A 17,555-nucleotide genomic window follows, 5' to 3' on the forward strand; every position below is an offset into this window, starting at 1 on the left:
AAGTTTGCAATCCTCATCTAAAGTACTGTATACTCTGTAAGTAAAACCTCCTGCCCCAGAAATCCAAGGGAGCATGAGAGAACTCACTTGAAGGTTTGCCTCTTTGAAAAAGACCTGAGGAAAGGAAAAAAAAAGGTCTATTTCAGGGCTCACAGAATAAGTGTATTTAGATACTCCTCCTTAAGAAAGGACCCAGATGCAAGCAAGGTTTGTGCCATAGTTTAAATCCAGGTTCCCAGGAAAACTTGCTTACAGAAAGATCAGAAGATCTGAGGATCATTACTGCAGAGGATTCAGAGAAATTATCTCATAATACACAGTTGAAGACAGAACTAGTCTTGGTCTCCCTTTGGCTTGAACCTCTCCTGAAATTTAATGCTGACAAATCAAAAAGGGATATATCCAGAATCCATAACCCTGATAAAAATGGGAAATCTGTATCATCTTAATCAAAGGATATGCCACCCTGAGCTGGATCTGTGTCTTGTCCCTTGGCCTCAGATGACTCCTGTGTGCTAGAGGTTAAGGGTTTGTTAAAGAATATCGGTTTTGATTAAGTGTCACATATGGTGTAAAACATCCTCTTTATCATTGGAAGTGAAGGTTGGGGGCCAGACAGTGCCTTTTAGTGAGCTTCTAATATAAATTAGGTATCTTAGGTAATGGGTGGTTTTCAGACAGGATTGATCTTTCTATGGTCCAGTGAAAGTAGGTGTGTTTGGGAGATGTCACAAAAGCGAGCTTCCTGGCACCTATACTAATGGGCTGGTTACCCCTTTTGGAGTAGGACTTGAAAAATGTAGCACAGAAATCCCCCCTCCCCCTTCCTAACTTTTTCATTTTCTTGATGTAATGGGCAAAGGTCTATATATCCTTTACTCCTTTGGTATTTCAGTCCTTGTATTTGCAGTATCACTCAGTGAATCTTAAGCCACTCAACCTTTTAGTCACTTACAGCTCCCTAAACTTGCATGAACTTAAAGATGAAGCGGTTATGAGTAGACTAGGTTACTTACTATTTTTATCAGTGTACAACCTTTAAAGAAAAATGTATCAAGTATACCATTACCACCACAACCAAATGATTTCTATTCCCCGTTAAATCCTCCTCAGAAACTTTGATTGCACAGAGACCTAGGAAAAACTGCAGAGATGTTAAACCCTAAGTTCCCCTGCCTCAAAAATAAGAGCAAACATGCATTTCTATAGACATCAAAAGGCGTCTGTATTTTCTTCTTTATGAAGCAGAAATTCTCCCAGCTTTGTGCAAAGAGTGGCATGATCAAAAGCATGAACTGAGCACATGAGAGCCAGAAGCTCTAATGCAGAGTCCAACCATGGACCTCAGGTAAAGAGGGTATATACAAAATAAACCTTTCCTTTATAGTGCATCGACATGTTGTAGTTAAAACTTTTCTGAAAAGTTGCCATGGATTTATGAAGAAGGGAAAGCACAAACGCACAGTCGGTATTGCAGGCTCATAAACCCAGCCAATGAAAAAAAATCCATGAATCTTTAAATATGCAAGGCTATGTCACAAGCATTTTAATAGTTCACTGCATTTGCCACATAACCCACTCATCATTTGAGCATTGGTAAATATCAAATTTGCTAAAAATATTTATAGAATTAAGATACTATTCTAATTCTCACCCAGAAAACCTTCCTTGGTCCCCAATCTAACTCACCAGGATAACCAAGATTTAGAGCATGAATACCCTTCATTTGCTTATAAAAATCTATTTGTCTTTAGCAAAGACTTAGGCACATCTGTAACTCTAAGCATGGGATAGCTTCATGAAATACAGTGGGATTGCTATGATTAGAGTTGCATTTGCCTGCAAACCATAACAGAACTGGCCTGAGACATTGCCTTCCTTTTTGGTTATTTCAGATATGAAACATAAACACTCTGCTGTTAGCACAGAAGACTAGACAACATTTTCTCTCTTCTATCTCAGGACTCCTCATGCTTATTTCTGCATCTTTGCTTCCTGTAATAATGAAGTAACTCTGTCAAAGTGCTTTTAAATGTCTTTCTTATTAAATGCATTTTTTAAAACTGATTTAGTTGAGGTTTGGGTTTTTTTCAATAGCATCAAAGGACAGATATTTGTTCTTACTCCCCCTGTTCCCAGACCAGTTCCTAGTTGTCACTTCCAGCATCCCAAGGGGACATGTGGAAGCAGTAGTGTGACAAATGGGTGTTTCTGCTTGGTAGATCCCACACTAAAATGAGAAAAGAGATGGATGTTTCTTGGGGGTGAGTGCTCGGTGGGGGCACCAAAAGGAACCAAAATGCTTGCCAGATGCTGGGGTCCTCAGCCAGGCCCCCAGCAAGGCTTAGGAACCAAATGCCTTTGGGCTCACCAACTGGTCTTTGGGCGCCCAAAGAAATAAGCTGTCTCATTTTGAAGGTGTCTACCTTGACTGTCGGGGGTATGGTATATATTTTTTTTCTAACGCATTTAAAAGGTATTTCCTCCCAAGTAAAGGCATCAAATGGAATACAAATAACATGTTTTTACTGATTGCTAGAAATAGTACAGAATACTTCTAAAAAACTACTAGTCTGAGAGTGAACATACCCATCTCAGAATGGCCATAATGCCAATGCCCTTCCAAACCTCCCCAGGAGCACACTTCGAAAATTAACATATTTTATGAGGCTTTCTTATATGACACTTTATGTTCTTCTTCATGGAATAACTGAAAAATGTTTCAAAACTGCAGTTTGGCAAAATAACTCATTTGCCTCTCAGAAAGACCGCAGATCCTGAAGGAAGAACTGGCCAGCAGGAGAGCACATGCAAGCCAGAACACCACTTGGCTTTGCTAGTTCATTGCCAGTACAACCATGCTGTCAGGAGCATGCAGGATCTCTACAATCAGGTTTTATTTTCTTTCCCAGCTCAGTAGGCTGGGTCAGGGCAGGAGTAAACAGGCTGTTTGCAGGACCAGGAGTTGGGCAGCCACAGCATGGACCTCTAGCCCCATTTAACCAGTAGAGAAGGAAGTTTGCTGGAGCTTACCTTTCAGATCCAGCACGCCAGCAGCATCTCAGCAGCACTTTCTGGCCTGCCCTGCCACTCTCTGTTTCCTGTGGACACCATTGGTGGCCCAAACTCCCTGTGTGGGGTCATGAGGAGTATAAGACAGGATTCAGCAACTAGCAGTTCATTTTCTTTGTGCCACAGTAAAATTACTGCAAAGAAAAAAAACAGAGACATGTCACTGCTGCAAAGAGGCATTCGGGAGATACTGGTGACACTCCAGCTTATTCCACAAACACAGATTTTGTGCCTCCCTTTGTATTATTCAATTTGGCAGAAATAAGAAGTGCTAGAAGCACTTTTTGTGCTGATAGGAATACAAATTAGTAAAAGTTGTAACAGAACGGTGATTGGATTCCTGGAACTTCCCCCCTTGTCCCATGGCCATCAAACGGCCACTACATTGCCTCGGTGGGCACCAAGCTGGCTGCCCTTGCCTGAGGTGTGAGGAAGAGGAAGTTCATTCTGTTTGGGGATGAAGGGTGGAAAAATGGGAAGATTTAGGGTCCATTATCACATGGGGCCTTGCTGATGGTCCTGATGAAATGAAAGGTAGGTAATGGATGTGCCCAAACTTTGCCTCAGGCTATGTAAGAGGCAAACAAGCCTTTGGAAATGCAGGTCTACTATCAGAGCAATCTACTTAAAGGGGTTACAATGAGATGAAGAGAAGATGGTTTCTTCCTTACTCTTTAATGTCAACACAGCCCAGAAAATAATACATTTAAATGCAGTTTGATACTCCATCCCTTCTATGTACCCCTCTGACAGAGCTCTCCTGCAGACCTCAGCAGTGCAAAATTTCTCTGTACAGAAAGAAGTGACCTTTAAGGGTTTAAAAAATGTTCCTGTATGAGTGGATGAGGGGTAAAATAAGACTAAGAAACCTTGACCTTTAAAGAACAAGCTCATCAAACTCTAGGGACAATTTTCATAAATAGAGTATTAAATTGTTCAGCTCTCTCCCTAAGTGCAACATCCCCAGTTACTATCTTGAACCCACTTCGGTATTAATCATTTCTAATTCCTGTTAGTCCTCCTTCATCAGATGGGAGAAGAGTGGGTTTCATGTGCTGCGGTACAGATCCACCTCCACCATGGAGACAAACCCGAGGCCACGTTCTCTCCCTGGAGCCCTCATGGGCCCCTCCCCAGAGACCCAGCCCGAGGCTCTGCTGCACATACTGGCTCTTCCTGAGCTGTTTCTAGCCCCTCGCTCCCTCGAGGCTGCGTGGTGCCTCGTGGTGCCTCTGCCACCCGGGCTGTGCCGGCCTTTGCGGCTCATGACTGATGAGCTCGACAGCCTGAGCCACAACCTGGTGACTGAGCATTAGCTCAGTGCGGGCACTAAGTACATCTCATTCCTAATCCAAATCGCTTCTGATAAGAACAAAAGCTGCGTGCAAATGAGTATTTGCATCTTATTTCAAATTCTAGGTTTCAACCGCAATATTAATGCTATTTTACAGTGTAATTTACTTGTAATAATATGTCATTATTGCCATTTTAGAGTTTTCTCTTAAAGTAGTAAAGAAAATGTTTTAAAAGGCACAAATAGCTGCAGCAGAAATCTCCATTCAGCCTAAGAATCTGTGCTCTCCCATCAGAATAGCACGTAATTGGAAACAATGACATCCCCAATGCGTTAAACACTCCAGTCATTAACGCATTTTTATTTTGGGATAAAAGAGCACACTTACAGCTTTTTTCCTAAATAGTAAATATAAATTAAACATTTCTCTTCCATTCCCAGAATGGCATCTGCCAGCAAAGCCAGGGCTGACCTCACATGCTTCCCACAAGCGCATCTCAAACCAACACACTGGGTTTAGACACGAACCTCCCCAAGGCAAAGGGTTTATGTGCCAAGCAGCACATAAAAGGCAGCCTGTGACAGGAGAAGTGTCCTTACCTGGTGACAAGCTCCTGAGCGCCAGGTGACCGTACCACTGGTTGGTAGAAATTGCAGAAAACTCAGGCAAACTTTCAAAAGCCAGGCTGCGTGTGGAGGGATGGGGATGTTGCAAGAAGGCATCACTTAATGGAGAAGATGTACTTCATACATGTAATTTTACACCAGTTGTGTTTCCATCTCTCCTATATATCTTCAGATGAAACCTGATGCACTGTTAGTCCTCTTCATGGGTGAGGGAAGCATGGAAGAGCTGACAGTCAAAGTCTCTGCTCCGTGAAAGGCTCCACAAACATTAAGGGCAGGATCCCACTGTTATTTATGAAAAATACAAATATGTCAACGGTTGGACTTAAATAGCAGCCATCCCTTGGTAGGAACTTGAAAAACCTATTTATGCCTTGTGTGGATTTCCAGCCCCTTTCCATGCAAGAAGTGTCCTCACAGCTCTGCCTTGCCCCTTACATGCTCCCAGTCTGGGGGAGGAGGGATGGGAACTGTGGCTGACAGGAATGGAGATAGGGACACTCCTGCTCCAGAGAAAAGTCCTTCCTGCACTCTGTATGGGACAGCCCTGTGCAGAGAGATCACACTGCTGTGCTTCTTGGGCACGAGCCCAGACTCTGGACAGCCCTGAACTCACCTGTAACCTGCTGGGGGACCACAAGTTGGACACAGCCACGCTGGAGATATGACTGAAGCCCAATGAGCAAAGGAGACGTCAGACTTCGGCTGCTGGTCAGGAAGTAAAGATGTTATTTTATAAACTTTTTCACCTTAACATGACAAGTGAAGAGGGACTTCAAAAACTATTTTAAATTTTGATTAATCCCTATCCTTGCTTACTTTGTGTTGTACCTGTTTGCATAGCCAGATGGTTGCATTTGGCCCATTGGATTGGAGCCCAGAGTCAAGGGATGCAGGCTGTCTGTGTGGGAAAGTCTAAAGACTGTCACAGGCTTCCCGTCCTTTTTTGGGATTCCCACTGCTCTTCCCCCATCACAGCACTCCACAGGTGGGGTGAAAGCTATTTAAGATCCAGGTGGTCAGAAGGTTACACATGAAGTTGTCTCCTGAAGACTGGGAGTTTATACCAGCAGCAACTGTTGCTGAGCAGCTGTGAGACTTACACTGCATTTCCAAAAAATACAATTTCTCAGTGTGATCTCTATCTGAATTTGGCAGAAAAAATACTTAATGGCTGGCAAAACATCAGTAAACAACAAGATGATGTTGTTATAATAACAGATTACATTACTGCTCCCTGTCCTTAGGAAAACCCTGATTAGACCAAGATCCTCAGGGTCTGATGAATAAGTCAGGAAGGGGCTGTAATGACCCTGCCTGAGAGCACGGGAGCTGCAGCCAGCGAGGTGCCGGGTGCCTCTCAGAAACAGGCACTCGACTGGATGACTAACAGCAGTTATCACAGGGGGGTTGTTGATTTTCTTTAATAATTTGGGCCAGATTTTCCACTAGCATAAACTAGTGCTACTCTGTTGAAGCCAAGAGAGTATTGCCATTTTGTATCAGCAAAACCTGACCCTTAGACTGTTTTTAGTCCCTTTTTTAATGCAAGTCTTCATTATCTTATTGAAGAATTGTACCTCAGTCAGAATATTCCCCACTACAGGGACAAGCAACAGACCTTTATTGTTAATCAATGAATGGGAAACTCCAGTAGCAGAAGTACCCTTCCACCTCTGTGAGCACACCTAGCATTGATTGCTGATCTTTACTTCTTGAGTTGCATAATTACTGAACTAAGAGAAAATTACTTTTTGCTTGCAAGCATCAGGACAGCTCTGAATCCATGAATGACTCACCCTGAGGCAATGGTGTTTAATTTATGAGCTATTTATCTCCTTGCACACACCCCAGCACAAACAATTATACTTAGTAATTTGTTGATCTTATCAAGGCTGTTTGATGTTACCATTGCAACCTCCAATAATACTGTGCTTTGAAACTTAAACAGGATTTACAACCAAATTTGGATACTTTGCACATGGTTCACATTTCAGGGAAGTTTAACTCTTTGGCAACTAAAAGGTTTTATATGCAATTTTCAAAGGAGAGCAGATGTTGCATCTTTTGCTGAAAGTGTTGTCAAGGTGGCCCTTCAGCAGCATCAGAGCCCCTGGGAAGAGCTTATTCTGCCTTGCACAGCACAGGTGAGTTTTTCTAGCAGATAACAAGAGATGAGGGGGCCCAGTCCTGGGCCAGGGCACCCACATCACCTCTGTCCTGTCCTGCCAGGGCTGGGTGCAGTTAAACCCTCGTGCTGGTGCTCACACACTGAGAGGCCATGTCCTCCCAGAGCCCATCCTGCTGCTCCAGCTCACTCCTGGGAACATTTTTATGTGGGCAGCTGCCGTCCTCATTACTGAGCAAGGACTTTGTTAACCTTTAAATTATTACATGTTTACCATAAATTGAACTTTATTAATCCCTTTGCACAATCTAAGCCTCTTTGTTGTTGGAGTAGGTACCAAACTTGGGGCCACACGTGCTTACCTCAGGCTGCACTTCAGGTGCAGGCAGCTCCTCTGGGCCTCTACAGCTGTGAGGTAGTGAAGGTCCTCACAGATGGGTTTCCCAAATCCCCTCTCACAAACCTCTCCTCCTCTTCCTCCATGCATGCTGCCATGAGCATTCAGCTCATGGAAATACAACAAGTGAACTCGAGCTGTGCAGGGATTTAACTCTGCACTTCCAAGTCCAGGCTTACGTGAGCCATAAGGTCAGACCCAGGGGCGCTGCCTGGGTCAGGTGGGGAATCGCTGCCGGCAGCTGTGGGGCCGGGGTCTGCAGCCAGTGCACCCTGCATCCAGATCTGAAGGGTCTGGGCCACTGGGGATAAAAACACTATGACACAGAGCAGTACTTCTTCCCTCCAAAATACCCCTTGGTTATTTATCCACATTTGGACACACCCCTGTATCTGATCTTAACCATTTAAATTCCCCCCCGTTGTGCAGAGTTCCTGCCCTGCAGGGCTCAGCAGCACTGAAGCCAAAGACCTTCCCCTCCCGCAGCAGAGCCACAGAAGGCAGGAAAACCCCACGTTCCTGTTCAGCCAGCCTGTGGATCTGCAGGCCCACTTACCTCTGAGACTCAGGTGGGAGTATTTTTTTTATTTATACTTCACATGTGCTATTGCAACAGCCACAGGTTTTATTTTCTGTATGGTTTATAAAGTTTTTTCTGTGCTGAGCACATAGATTTTGCCTGTAAAAAATGAAAGACTGAAGGCTTTCTGTGACTGTGCAGAGCCCTAATGAGCTCTGATGAGCAGGCACCTACCAAATCATTGGTTTATGACAGCAAGCACACACATGTAACTGATTTCACAATATGCAACACGCTGCCATATGTGTCTATTCTCATGGACCAGGAATGGGCACTACCTGTAGATAGAAGCCTAGAAATAACAGCTTCAAAGACAGCCTTGAAATGCAGAAATTACTCCAAAACTTTCAAAGCCCAATCAGCACAACACTACTTCAGTCTGTTGGGATACTGTGATGGATACCACTGCTTGGATTTTTCTTTTTTTCTTTTTTTTTTTTTTTCCAAAGACTCCAGTGGTTTTAATGATTTAATTGAAGCAAAATGGTGTATTAGCATAATCAAACATGGCATTAGTATGGGGGGAATAAAACCTCAAATTATAGAATGGTTTGGGTTGGAAGGGACCTAGATGATCATCTAGTTCCAACCACCCTGCAAGGGCAGGGACACCTCCCACTAGACCAGGTTGCAAAAAGCCCAGTCCAACCTGGCCTTGAACAGAACTACGGACTTCTAATTATTTCTGCGCCCCCCGTACCCACTGTGAGCTGAACTCATGAAGTGCAGAGAAAGGTTAAAATTTAGCTAAATTTTTTTAAACTGAAAACCCTGCCACACACATTGCTCTTTCCAAACATAATTTTATGGTTCTACTCTGTACCTGGTAGGAGAAAACCTCAGAGTTTAAACAACCAGGCAGAAAGGTGAGTGCAGGATCACTGCTGACTGCTGGTAAGAAGGGATCCATCAGGACAGGTAAATAATTTAAAACACAATAATGCTACCACCTCTACAGGGCTGGACACAGCAAATAAACTTGAAATTAATACTACTTTTTTTTTAAAAAAAAACATTTTAATAAAAATGCAGAACCTGGAAGGACATTAAAGAGATCATGCTCTTTACTGGTGTTTGGGGATAGCCTTTGAATGACAGTTGCTTTGGGGAGGAGGTAGGAATGGCAATACTGGGTCAGATCAGAGGCTCAATCATTTCAGCATCCTGGTTTTTGACAGTGGCCAGCAGATGCCTGACAGAGAGAACGTATACGTACCAGTTTTTTCTCCCAGCATCCAGCAGTTTGTGACTTGAGGGCAGTTCAAGTACAGAGATGACACCTTTGTCTTCAACAGTGTTTCTTTTTCCCCATCAGTCCTCTTTTTATTCTCCCATGGCTTTATCCAATCATTTTTTAACCCTTGCCAACCTTCATCATCCACATCTTCTTGTGGCAAGAAGTGCACAGCTGAAACCACGTAAAATAAATGTTTGTTTTAGCCTGTTGCCCACCCTAGCCTGAGTACTGGATTAATGAAGACATGGAAATCCTTCAGTTCCTCTGTGGATTCTGACCCCAAAGATACTCAAATGGCAGCAGAGAGATGGCCAGCTACATCTTAGCTCTTATCCTACTAAAATGTCTACTACAGTTTTCAAATAGCTGGACAAACACACCTGAGTTTCAGGCAGTTAGGTGGCTATTTCTAGTTCATCACTGGCCACAGCCACTATGTTTTACTTTAGGTAACATGCTATGAAACAATATGATTTTTTATCTGATATATTAATCCAAACAGAAAGCCCAAACCTGCTCCCCCTGCACTGTTCTGGAAAATGCTCATTAGGACAGAAAACTGTATCCTACATGAGAGTTACCTGTGGGTACAAATAGTCTTCAAAAGTTGTACTTCAGTTCTTTGTGCTTCTTAATGGCCCCAGAAGCTCATGTTGTGGGAACATCAGATCATCCGTGCCAACCGTTTTGCTCTCCGGATCTATTCCTACAGAGTCACCCTGTGTGCTGGAGTGGGCACAGCTGCTTTCACAGACATCTCCACATCACTTTCAGGCACTTTCTTTTGGCCAGTCTGGGGGAAGGGAGCAGTGATTTCCCTGTTACACTAGCACTGTTTTAATCCCAGAAACATGCCATCAGTGCCATGGCTATTAGGCACCAAGAAGTCCAAGCTAAAAGGAAGGGTTAGTACTTTTCCTCCTTCGCAAAATTCCCTACTTTCCCTATTTTGGAAGAACATTGCCTACAATGTTTTTTCACCCTTCTCCAGCTGGAGAAACAAAAGGTCTCCTACTCACCATCATCATTCCCAGTGAGTATGGGTCACCAAGCCTTAGTGAAGAGCATGGAAGCAGATTTCACTTATTTTTCTTAAATATGAAATGCGAGTAGGATGGATACATTGCACCTGGAATCACCTGTGCAGGCTGAAATGCATAAATAATATGTGCTTGGCTCAAGTTAAATCACAATTCTATTTAAAACAGAGTGAAACTTGCCACATATATCTGCAAGTTTTTAGGAGCTGTGTATCTTAAATGCACAGACCCACTGAGGCTGCACATACTTAATGGGGCAGTTGCCACAAGTCACCAGTGATAGGAGTAACAGAGCTTATCAGATTATTCTTTCTTTTAACAAAACTTGTTTTTATTCTGGACTAATTTCTTAGCTTCAGTAGTTAAAGGAACATTAGTTAAAACAGCTGAAGAAAAACTATTCATGCAAGTTAATAAGCTGAAACATAAAATATTATATAATTCATATTTTAAAGATGTGGCAAGTACTTTAAGCTAATTTTATATTTTCAGGATACTGTAATAAATTAAGAAAGCCCTGCCTATCAAGAACAACTTCATTCAATTTTTAAGTTATTTTCAGAACAGGGAGGTTTCATGAGTACACACATTGAAATCTAAACAAATACAGATTATTAACTGTAACTAAGAGATGCAAAATTACAGGCAATCCATTAATTGTGCTGTCCTTTCTAACAACTTCTTCACTGACATGTAATAATTCACTAATGATCATGGGGGTATTTTGGAAACCAGACTGAAATTCAGACAGGACAAGAGAACACAATTCAGCAGGTATTAGTGCAGTGAAGAGGTAACTTCTCTTTCACCAACACATACACTCCACTTCTCACTCACTTTTTGTTGTGTCTATAACCCAGCATGAGCCCTTCTCTGTTACTAGCACGTTCCTGACTTCCAAGAGAAACAAGCAGGCTGCATTTTCTTTTGCATTCCACTTTTAACACAAGATTTGGTGGTCCTAATCTTTTCTCAATTAGGTAACATCAAAATAATGCCAAGAACATTAACCACAACAGGGAGACTATACAAAAGAGAACTACAAGGGCTCCTAATTTCTCTGCTTTACAATACTCTCCCTCTCTTACCACCATGAAAAAAGGAGACACTATTTAAAACAAAATCAACAACTACGTATTGAAGTCATCTGCCCTCCCTCTTTCTCCTCAGTGCAATTAAAGGCAGGATGCCAACTTTTCAACAATGAGTCTCGTGGCTCTGGCTGACCCATGTCTTACTCTTTCAGAAATGAGCAATGAAGCTCTAAGATGGCATCTCAAGGGAAGCCTCGGAGCCGGACACGGCCAACGCTCCCAATACCTTAAGCACAGAGGAGAGGTTAGCCAGTGATATGTCACCTTTTCAAACTTTATAGCAAGTGATTTTTTCACAGCAGTAAGAGAGGTCTGGCACACCAACAAGCCACAGGTAAAATCAGCATCTCTCCCAGCCCTGATCCTAGTGAATCTGTAGCTGAAACCACAGGCACAGGCATCTCAGAAAGTCAAGCTGTTTTAAATACATTAAACATACTGCTAGTAAGGGCAATTCTACTGGTCACATTAAAAGTATAAACTTGGCTTTACTTTTGCCCACAACTTGTTCTTTTCTGTGTTACCCAAAGAGACTGGCTCTCCCTCACAGTTAATGGGGTAAAAAAGTATTCACAGCTGCAGCCTCATTTCCACAGAAGGACTTACCTACCCAGCACAGCATCACTTCTTCCTTCACAACACTGTCACCCTCCGCTGGCCTGCAAACCAGATCTGAGAGGATACACACCAGGCACCACTGCTCCAGCCTCCACAATTTAATAATTTCAAGGCAAGAACAAAATAGTTCTTAAAAATAATTTGAACACAAAAGCTTCAGTCTCAAAGATAATATGATTTTTCTACATACATTTCCACTCTCCAGTAAAATTATTTAGGCTGCATAATTCTTATTATCCTTACTATCATCTTTCAGTGAATGTCCATCTACAAATTCATTAACTTTTTTGAGACAAATCACTGGCATCCTAATCTTCTGATTCCCATGAAAGACTCACTTTCAAGATACAATTGCAGCTGCCCCACACTGCCAGTTACTGTATCATACACGTCTTAAAATTCTGTAATCAGCATCCACCAGGTGCCGTATCGCATTCAGCACACCACAGTCAGTCAATACAGACATCCCCAAACACACCAAGGCTGGTTTTGTCAAATGTTTTATTGAGTGTAGACATCTGGAGTACTGTAAAACATGCATTATCTGTAGATTCAAAAAGGAGCAAGCCACATTGTCCTCACTGTCAAACGTGTCAGGCTTGGCATACATGATGGAGATTAATGAAGTATCATGAGAGTAATATGGTTCCTGAAAAGCTTCTACAATTTGGAGTAGGGTCTTAATCGTTTGAAATGCAAAGCTGTTCACATTTAGTGAACTTGCATGTTCACTGGAGGTGCCATATTTTAATTCAAAACAAACAAGAATAATTTCACTGGGGGGGAGGGGAGGTTCCCTAGGTAGAAACTGTATGCTTTTTGTTTCCAGATATTCCACCCTAAATAAAAATTCATGTGCTTTTTGAAGCAGCACAGTTTATTTCTGAGCAATGAACAACATCTGATATTCATTTCTTCTTGGGTTGTTGAGGTGTATTAAATTTAAAGAAGATAATATCTCCATCCTCCACTATGTAATTTCTGCCTTGTTGTCTGTATTTTCCAGCAGCCTGCAAATAGAACAGACAAAAGGAAAATGGGTTATTTCATCAGGTATTTATAGTATTTTCAAATTGCAATTATTTAAATATATTTTGGTAAAGAAATGCTACTACTTCAGCTTCAGAGTTTGACAGCCACAATACTGCTCTGGTTTGACAAAATTTGATTTTACATGCATATAAAATGTATACAAAAATAATTTAACCTCCACTAAATCCACTGCTTAAATGCCAGCTGCATTACAGAGTGAGAAATCTGTAAACTCTGGCAAGTCTTAAGATAAAGGACACTAAACCAACTCCTTTTTTCTGCCCCTCCAGCTTTCAGGCTCTCTTCTTCATCTAAAAAACCTGCAGATAGCAAATGCTGGCGGCAGGAATCTAAACCAGTATTGCTGGAAAGGGCAATCAGCAAGAGTTTGCACCACGGCTGCGTGGCTATTAAACTGGTGTCTGGGCTACTTCTGAGCGGCCGGACACGCGAGTGCTGTCAAAACCAAAGACAGGCACCCTGTGCCAAAGTCACAACTGCACATGCCTTGTGCCTTGAGCGGGGCTTTCTTGTCTGCTTGTGCCCAGATAATGAAGGACTGAGGAGCACAAAATACAAGCTCCATTTTTCTGCCAGACATTTCCTTTAGAAGAAATTTACTTCAGAGGGACAGATATAAGAGCAGATAGGCTGTGAAACCAGGAGAAGGCACATAGACCAAAGACATGAAAAGAAAATTCATTATCAAAATGCTGTACTTGAAGAGAGCAGAAAATAGGCAAGGAATCTATTAAATATCAGTACTCTCTGCATTAGAAATTATTATTATATTTTTCTCTCTTTATCTTGTCATAATTAAGCCTAGCATTATGGAGGCTACACAGAAGCTGTGGCATTAGGACTGACAGACTGGGCGGGAGGTGGTCTGCAGAAGCATTTATCTTGAAAAGTGATCTACAATATGGAAAAGTTGAGAGCTTCTGCTTTAGTTCAATAACCATTCCTGTTTTGAAGTTGTCTCTTGCAGGAGAAAGTGCTTCCATGCAAGACCTCAGTGTGCCATTATTCTCAATGACACTATCACAGTGGTGGCATGCTAAGATCCCATTACAGGAAAGCTGTTAACTAATGACCTTAGTTACAGTGGAACAGATCAGATTAAAGGTACATAGTTAACTTAGACACCTTTCTTTCACAAAACCTGCTCCGTATAGCAAAGTATTTCCCCATATTGCTGTCTAGGAATTTAGAGGCTTGATAACCTTGTTGCTGTAGTTCCTTATTTAAATGTTGTCACCAGTAATGCTAGCTGACAGAAAAATGCAGGTAAAACAGCCTTGACAAATATATAGGACAGTACTACTGATCCCATATGACACTGTCAATAAATAAAAAATAGTACTTTGCAAATGTTTTTATATTTCCACCTCCTGGAAATTTGTTTAGACTATAAAAGGTTTACTTTCAAGTAGACTTAGTAGTTCTTTCCTTTGAAGCTCCTAATAATGCTCAAAGTCAAGAGTAATTAGAGTAATTGATGGCATAAACACTAATAAAACGGTGCTGTAAAAATCATCAGCAAGTGTAAGCTGCAGGCACAGGTTCAGAGACATTTTACAGTCCAATACATTTACTACTCAAAAATATTTGTAGAAAAAACTGACCTCCACAAAGCAACAATGTGGATTTTTTTTAGCACGCTATTGCGTGCTGTCAAAGTGGCACAGACTTCTTTAATAAAATATATTTTTACACACAAATGAAAGTTTATGTATTTTTGTTACCAGTTTACAGTTAATTAAAAGTGACAGTGTTCCTTTAAATTCTCTAGAGACCATTTAATCCATTTCCATTGCTATCAGAAACACTGGTTGAAAAAATCAATACCCATTTGTGAATCTTGAGTATGTATTAAACAAGACACGTCTAACCAGTTCATTTGCACTTGAAAGCAGCCATCTGTAGAAGCCAGCTTTGCCTAAGCAGATATGATTGCTAATAATGTGATATCCCTGTAGACTACAAAGCCCACACAGAGCTATTCAGTGTATAGTTCACAGCACTGGCATTAAATTAGTTATGCTGTACTGATGTTAGACACACACAAAATCAAACTTAAAAATCGATCAACTTGATAACATACAAAGCAAGCAACTCCCATTACCACTGTTATTTCAGTTGACTCCTAAAAGCTCCCAAATTTAATTTTGAAATTTGCCAGCAATATAGAAGTAATTAGCATTGTGTATGGCAAGAAGCACTGTATTCAATGCAAATTTGAAAAGCTTAGAGTAATATAACATTTTTCTAAGAGCAAGGGTCTTTTTCTAAAAAAAAAAAATTGATTTAAAAAATGAGTAACGAATGCAAACAGGCTTGCTTCACAGATATTTCAAAACAATATAATCATTACACAAAATTTAAACAAGGAAGTTTGATGCTTAGAATCTCACATTGTGAAATACAAATAAAAATACACAAGCAAAATACTTATAGGATGAATTTAACAGGTATGTAACCGATGCAGATTCTCAGGGAAAACACTCAGATTTGAGCATCAAAAAACTGTTGCTGGCAAAATTTGAATCCTGGTTACATAAAGTGGTTTCTGACTGCAGAATAATAGATTTATTTATAGCTGTGGTTTCACTTTACAACTACAACTCTACTTCCCTTTTCATAAGGCAGTTCACATGCTGCAACGAACCAATTATACTGGGATTTTTTTCCCCTCACTTCCTGGGGTTCAAACAAACCTATTAAAGTCCCGCTGCTCAGTATGATCTTCCTTAGTGATACCACTGAGAATAAGCTGAATTTGAAATCATAGTTTTGCATACCTTTCAAGCTATCAAATGAAAACAAAAAAGCTGAACCTTTTAAATTCTTTAACACATTATAGTGTGTAGGAACCTTCAAATACTGAAACTGATTAAATCAAATTAATGTGCTTTATAATTACAATTTTGTAAAATACAGATCTTAATAAAACATCAAAAATGCCAAATGAGAAATCATGTGTATATGAAATAAGGGGAAGTTCCTCTGCTTAAAAAAGGTGGAAATAATGCAACAGTAACACAGAGGAGAAGAGCTTTCTTAGGACATTTATTTGCCACGTAGAAGTTCGTATTTAATAACTTTAAATCAAATATAATTTGTCAGCTATAAGAAGGGCACAACTTTGGGCACCCAATCAGTCTCTGCCCTCTAGTGTTGAGAAAGCAGATAAAACACTTCTAAATACAAGTGTCACTACAAAGAAGCGTGAGCTCAGGAAAAAGTTTTCCATGAAACATCTTCACTGTCTATTCAGTAGACAGTAGCTAGGAAACTTCAGCTATTATACTATATTTTTGAGGACTATATGCAACTGTTACAGTCACCCTGAACAACCAAAGCAAGGCATGGCATTTTTGAATATTGGAGTAAGACATCAAAGGGCAACTGAATGAAATACTGAAATGGTTAAATTTTAACATTCTAATTATGCCTATCAGAGTCTTGGAGTGGAATCCACTAATCCTGAAAAAAAAAACAAAACAAACAAAAAAAAAAGCTTCATTTTTGTAATAGGTATTTTCTTAACCATTTGCATCCCACATTTGTAATACCTTCACTTCAAGCTCAAAACAAGACTACACTGTATTATAAGAAACAGATTTTCTGTGTTGCATTTTCCTTTTGGACATGATGAAAAAAAATATCTGCTATCTCATGATAAAAAATTAATTTTTCGAAACCAAGTTAATTTTAAAGCTTATGAAATTCTGAACACTAACATGTAAGCAGAGAAAAAAATTAGCACAGCATTTTTGTCTTTTTTGGCCATTTAGCCCACAAACTGTCATATCTTGTATACTGAAATAGTTGCATTCCTGTTCAGTAAGTTGGTGCATTTGAATTTTTTCCTAAGTAAAAGATGAAAATAGATTTTGGTCTATTGCTAGAGGTGACTTATGATTTGCTTGGCATCAAGAACAACCTCCCAGTGAAAAATAGACTTGGAATGGAAAAAATGGCACATATAGAGGAAGAAAGAAGTAAAAGATGAGGAGCTCACCTTGACAGCAGCTTCTGAACCTCCTTCCTTAAAATCTTCATATTTCATTACTTCAGCCATAATGAATCCCTTTTCAAAATCTGTGTGAATCTTCCCTGCTGCCTGAGGAGCCTTCGTCCCTTTCTGTCAAAGGGAAGACCAGAAGAAAAATTATTGCATTTAAGATGACTGATTACAGGAAAGGGGTTTCTCCTTTTTATGTGCTTTCAGGATCTGCTGAAACTTTGTTTCATTTCAGTTGAAATATGACACATACAGTAGGGTAAGTCTCAAAATTGGGACATACAGATCAATGCCTTTGCCACAGAAAAAACAACTGATATTACAGAAGGGAAGCTTTGTTTTTCCTAATAGGTATCAACATTAGTACTGATTTTAGAGGCTATGAGTGGGTTTTGTTGTGGGATTCACT

General features: G+C 40.7%; 1 protein-coding gene across 2 annotated transcripts in view; it reads right to left on the bottom strand.

Annotated features, from left to right (window-relative positions):
• Positions 1-12,571: 12,571 nt before the first annotated feature.
• The window catches only part of OLA1 (Obg like ATPase 1), a 95,594-nt gene continuing 90,610 nt past the window's right edge, over positions 12,572-17,555 (bottom strand). For both annotated transcript variants that reach the window (XM_051623401.1, XM_051623402.1), the window contains 2 exons: positions 17,144-17,266; positions 12,572-13,097 (listed from right to left, as the gene is read on the bottom strand). In XM_051623401.1, the coding sequence (XP_051479361.1) occupies positions 12,996-13,097; positions 17,144-17,266 (225 nt within the window). In that variant the 3' untranslated portion in view covers positions 12,572-12,995. The remainder of the gene's footprint in view (positions 13,098-17,143; positions 17,267-17,555) is intronic.

Source organism: Apus apus, chromosome 6, assembly GCF_020740795.1.
Source record: "Apus apus isolate bApuApu2 chromosome 6, bApuApu2.pri.cur, whole genome shotgun sequence".
In the NCBI taxonomy this organism is placed as follows: Eukaryota; Metazoa; Chordata; class Aves; order Apodiformes; family Apodidae; genus Apus; species Apus apus.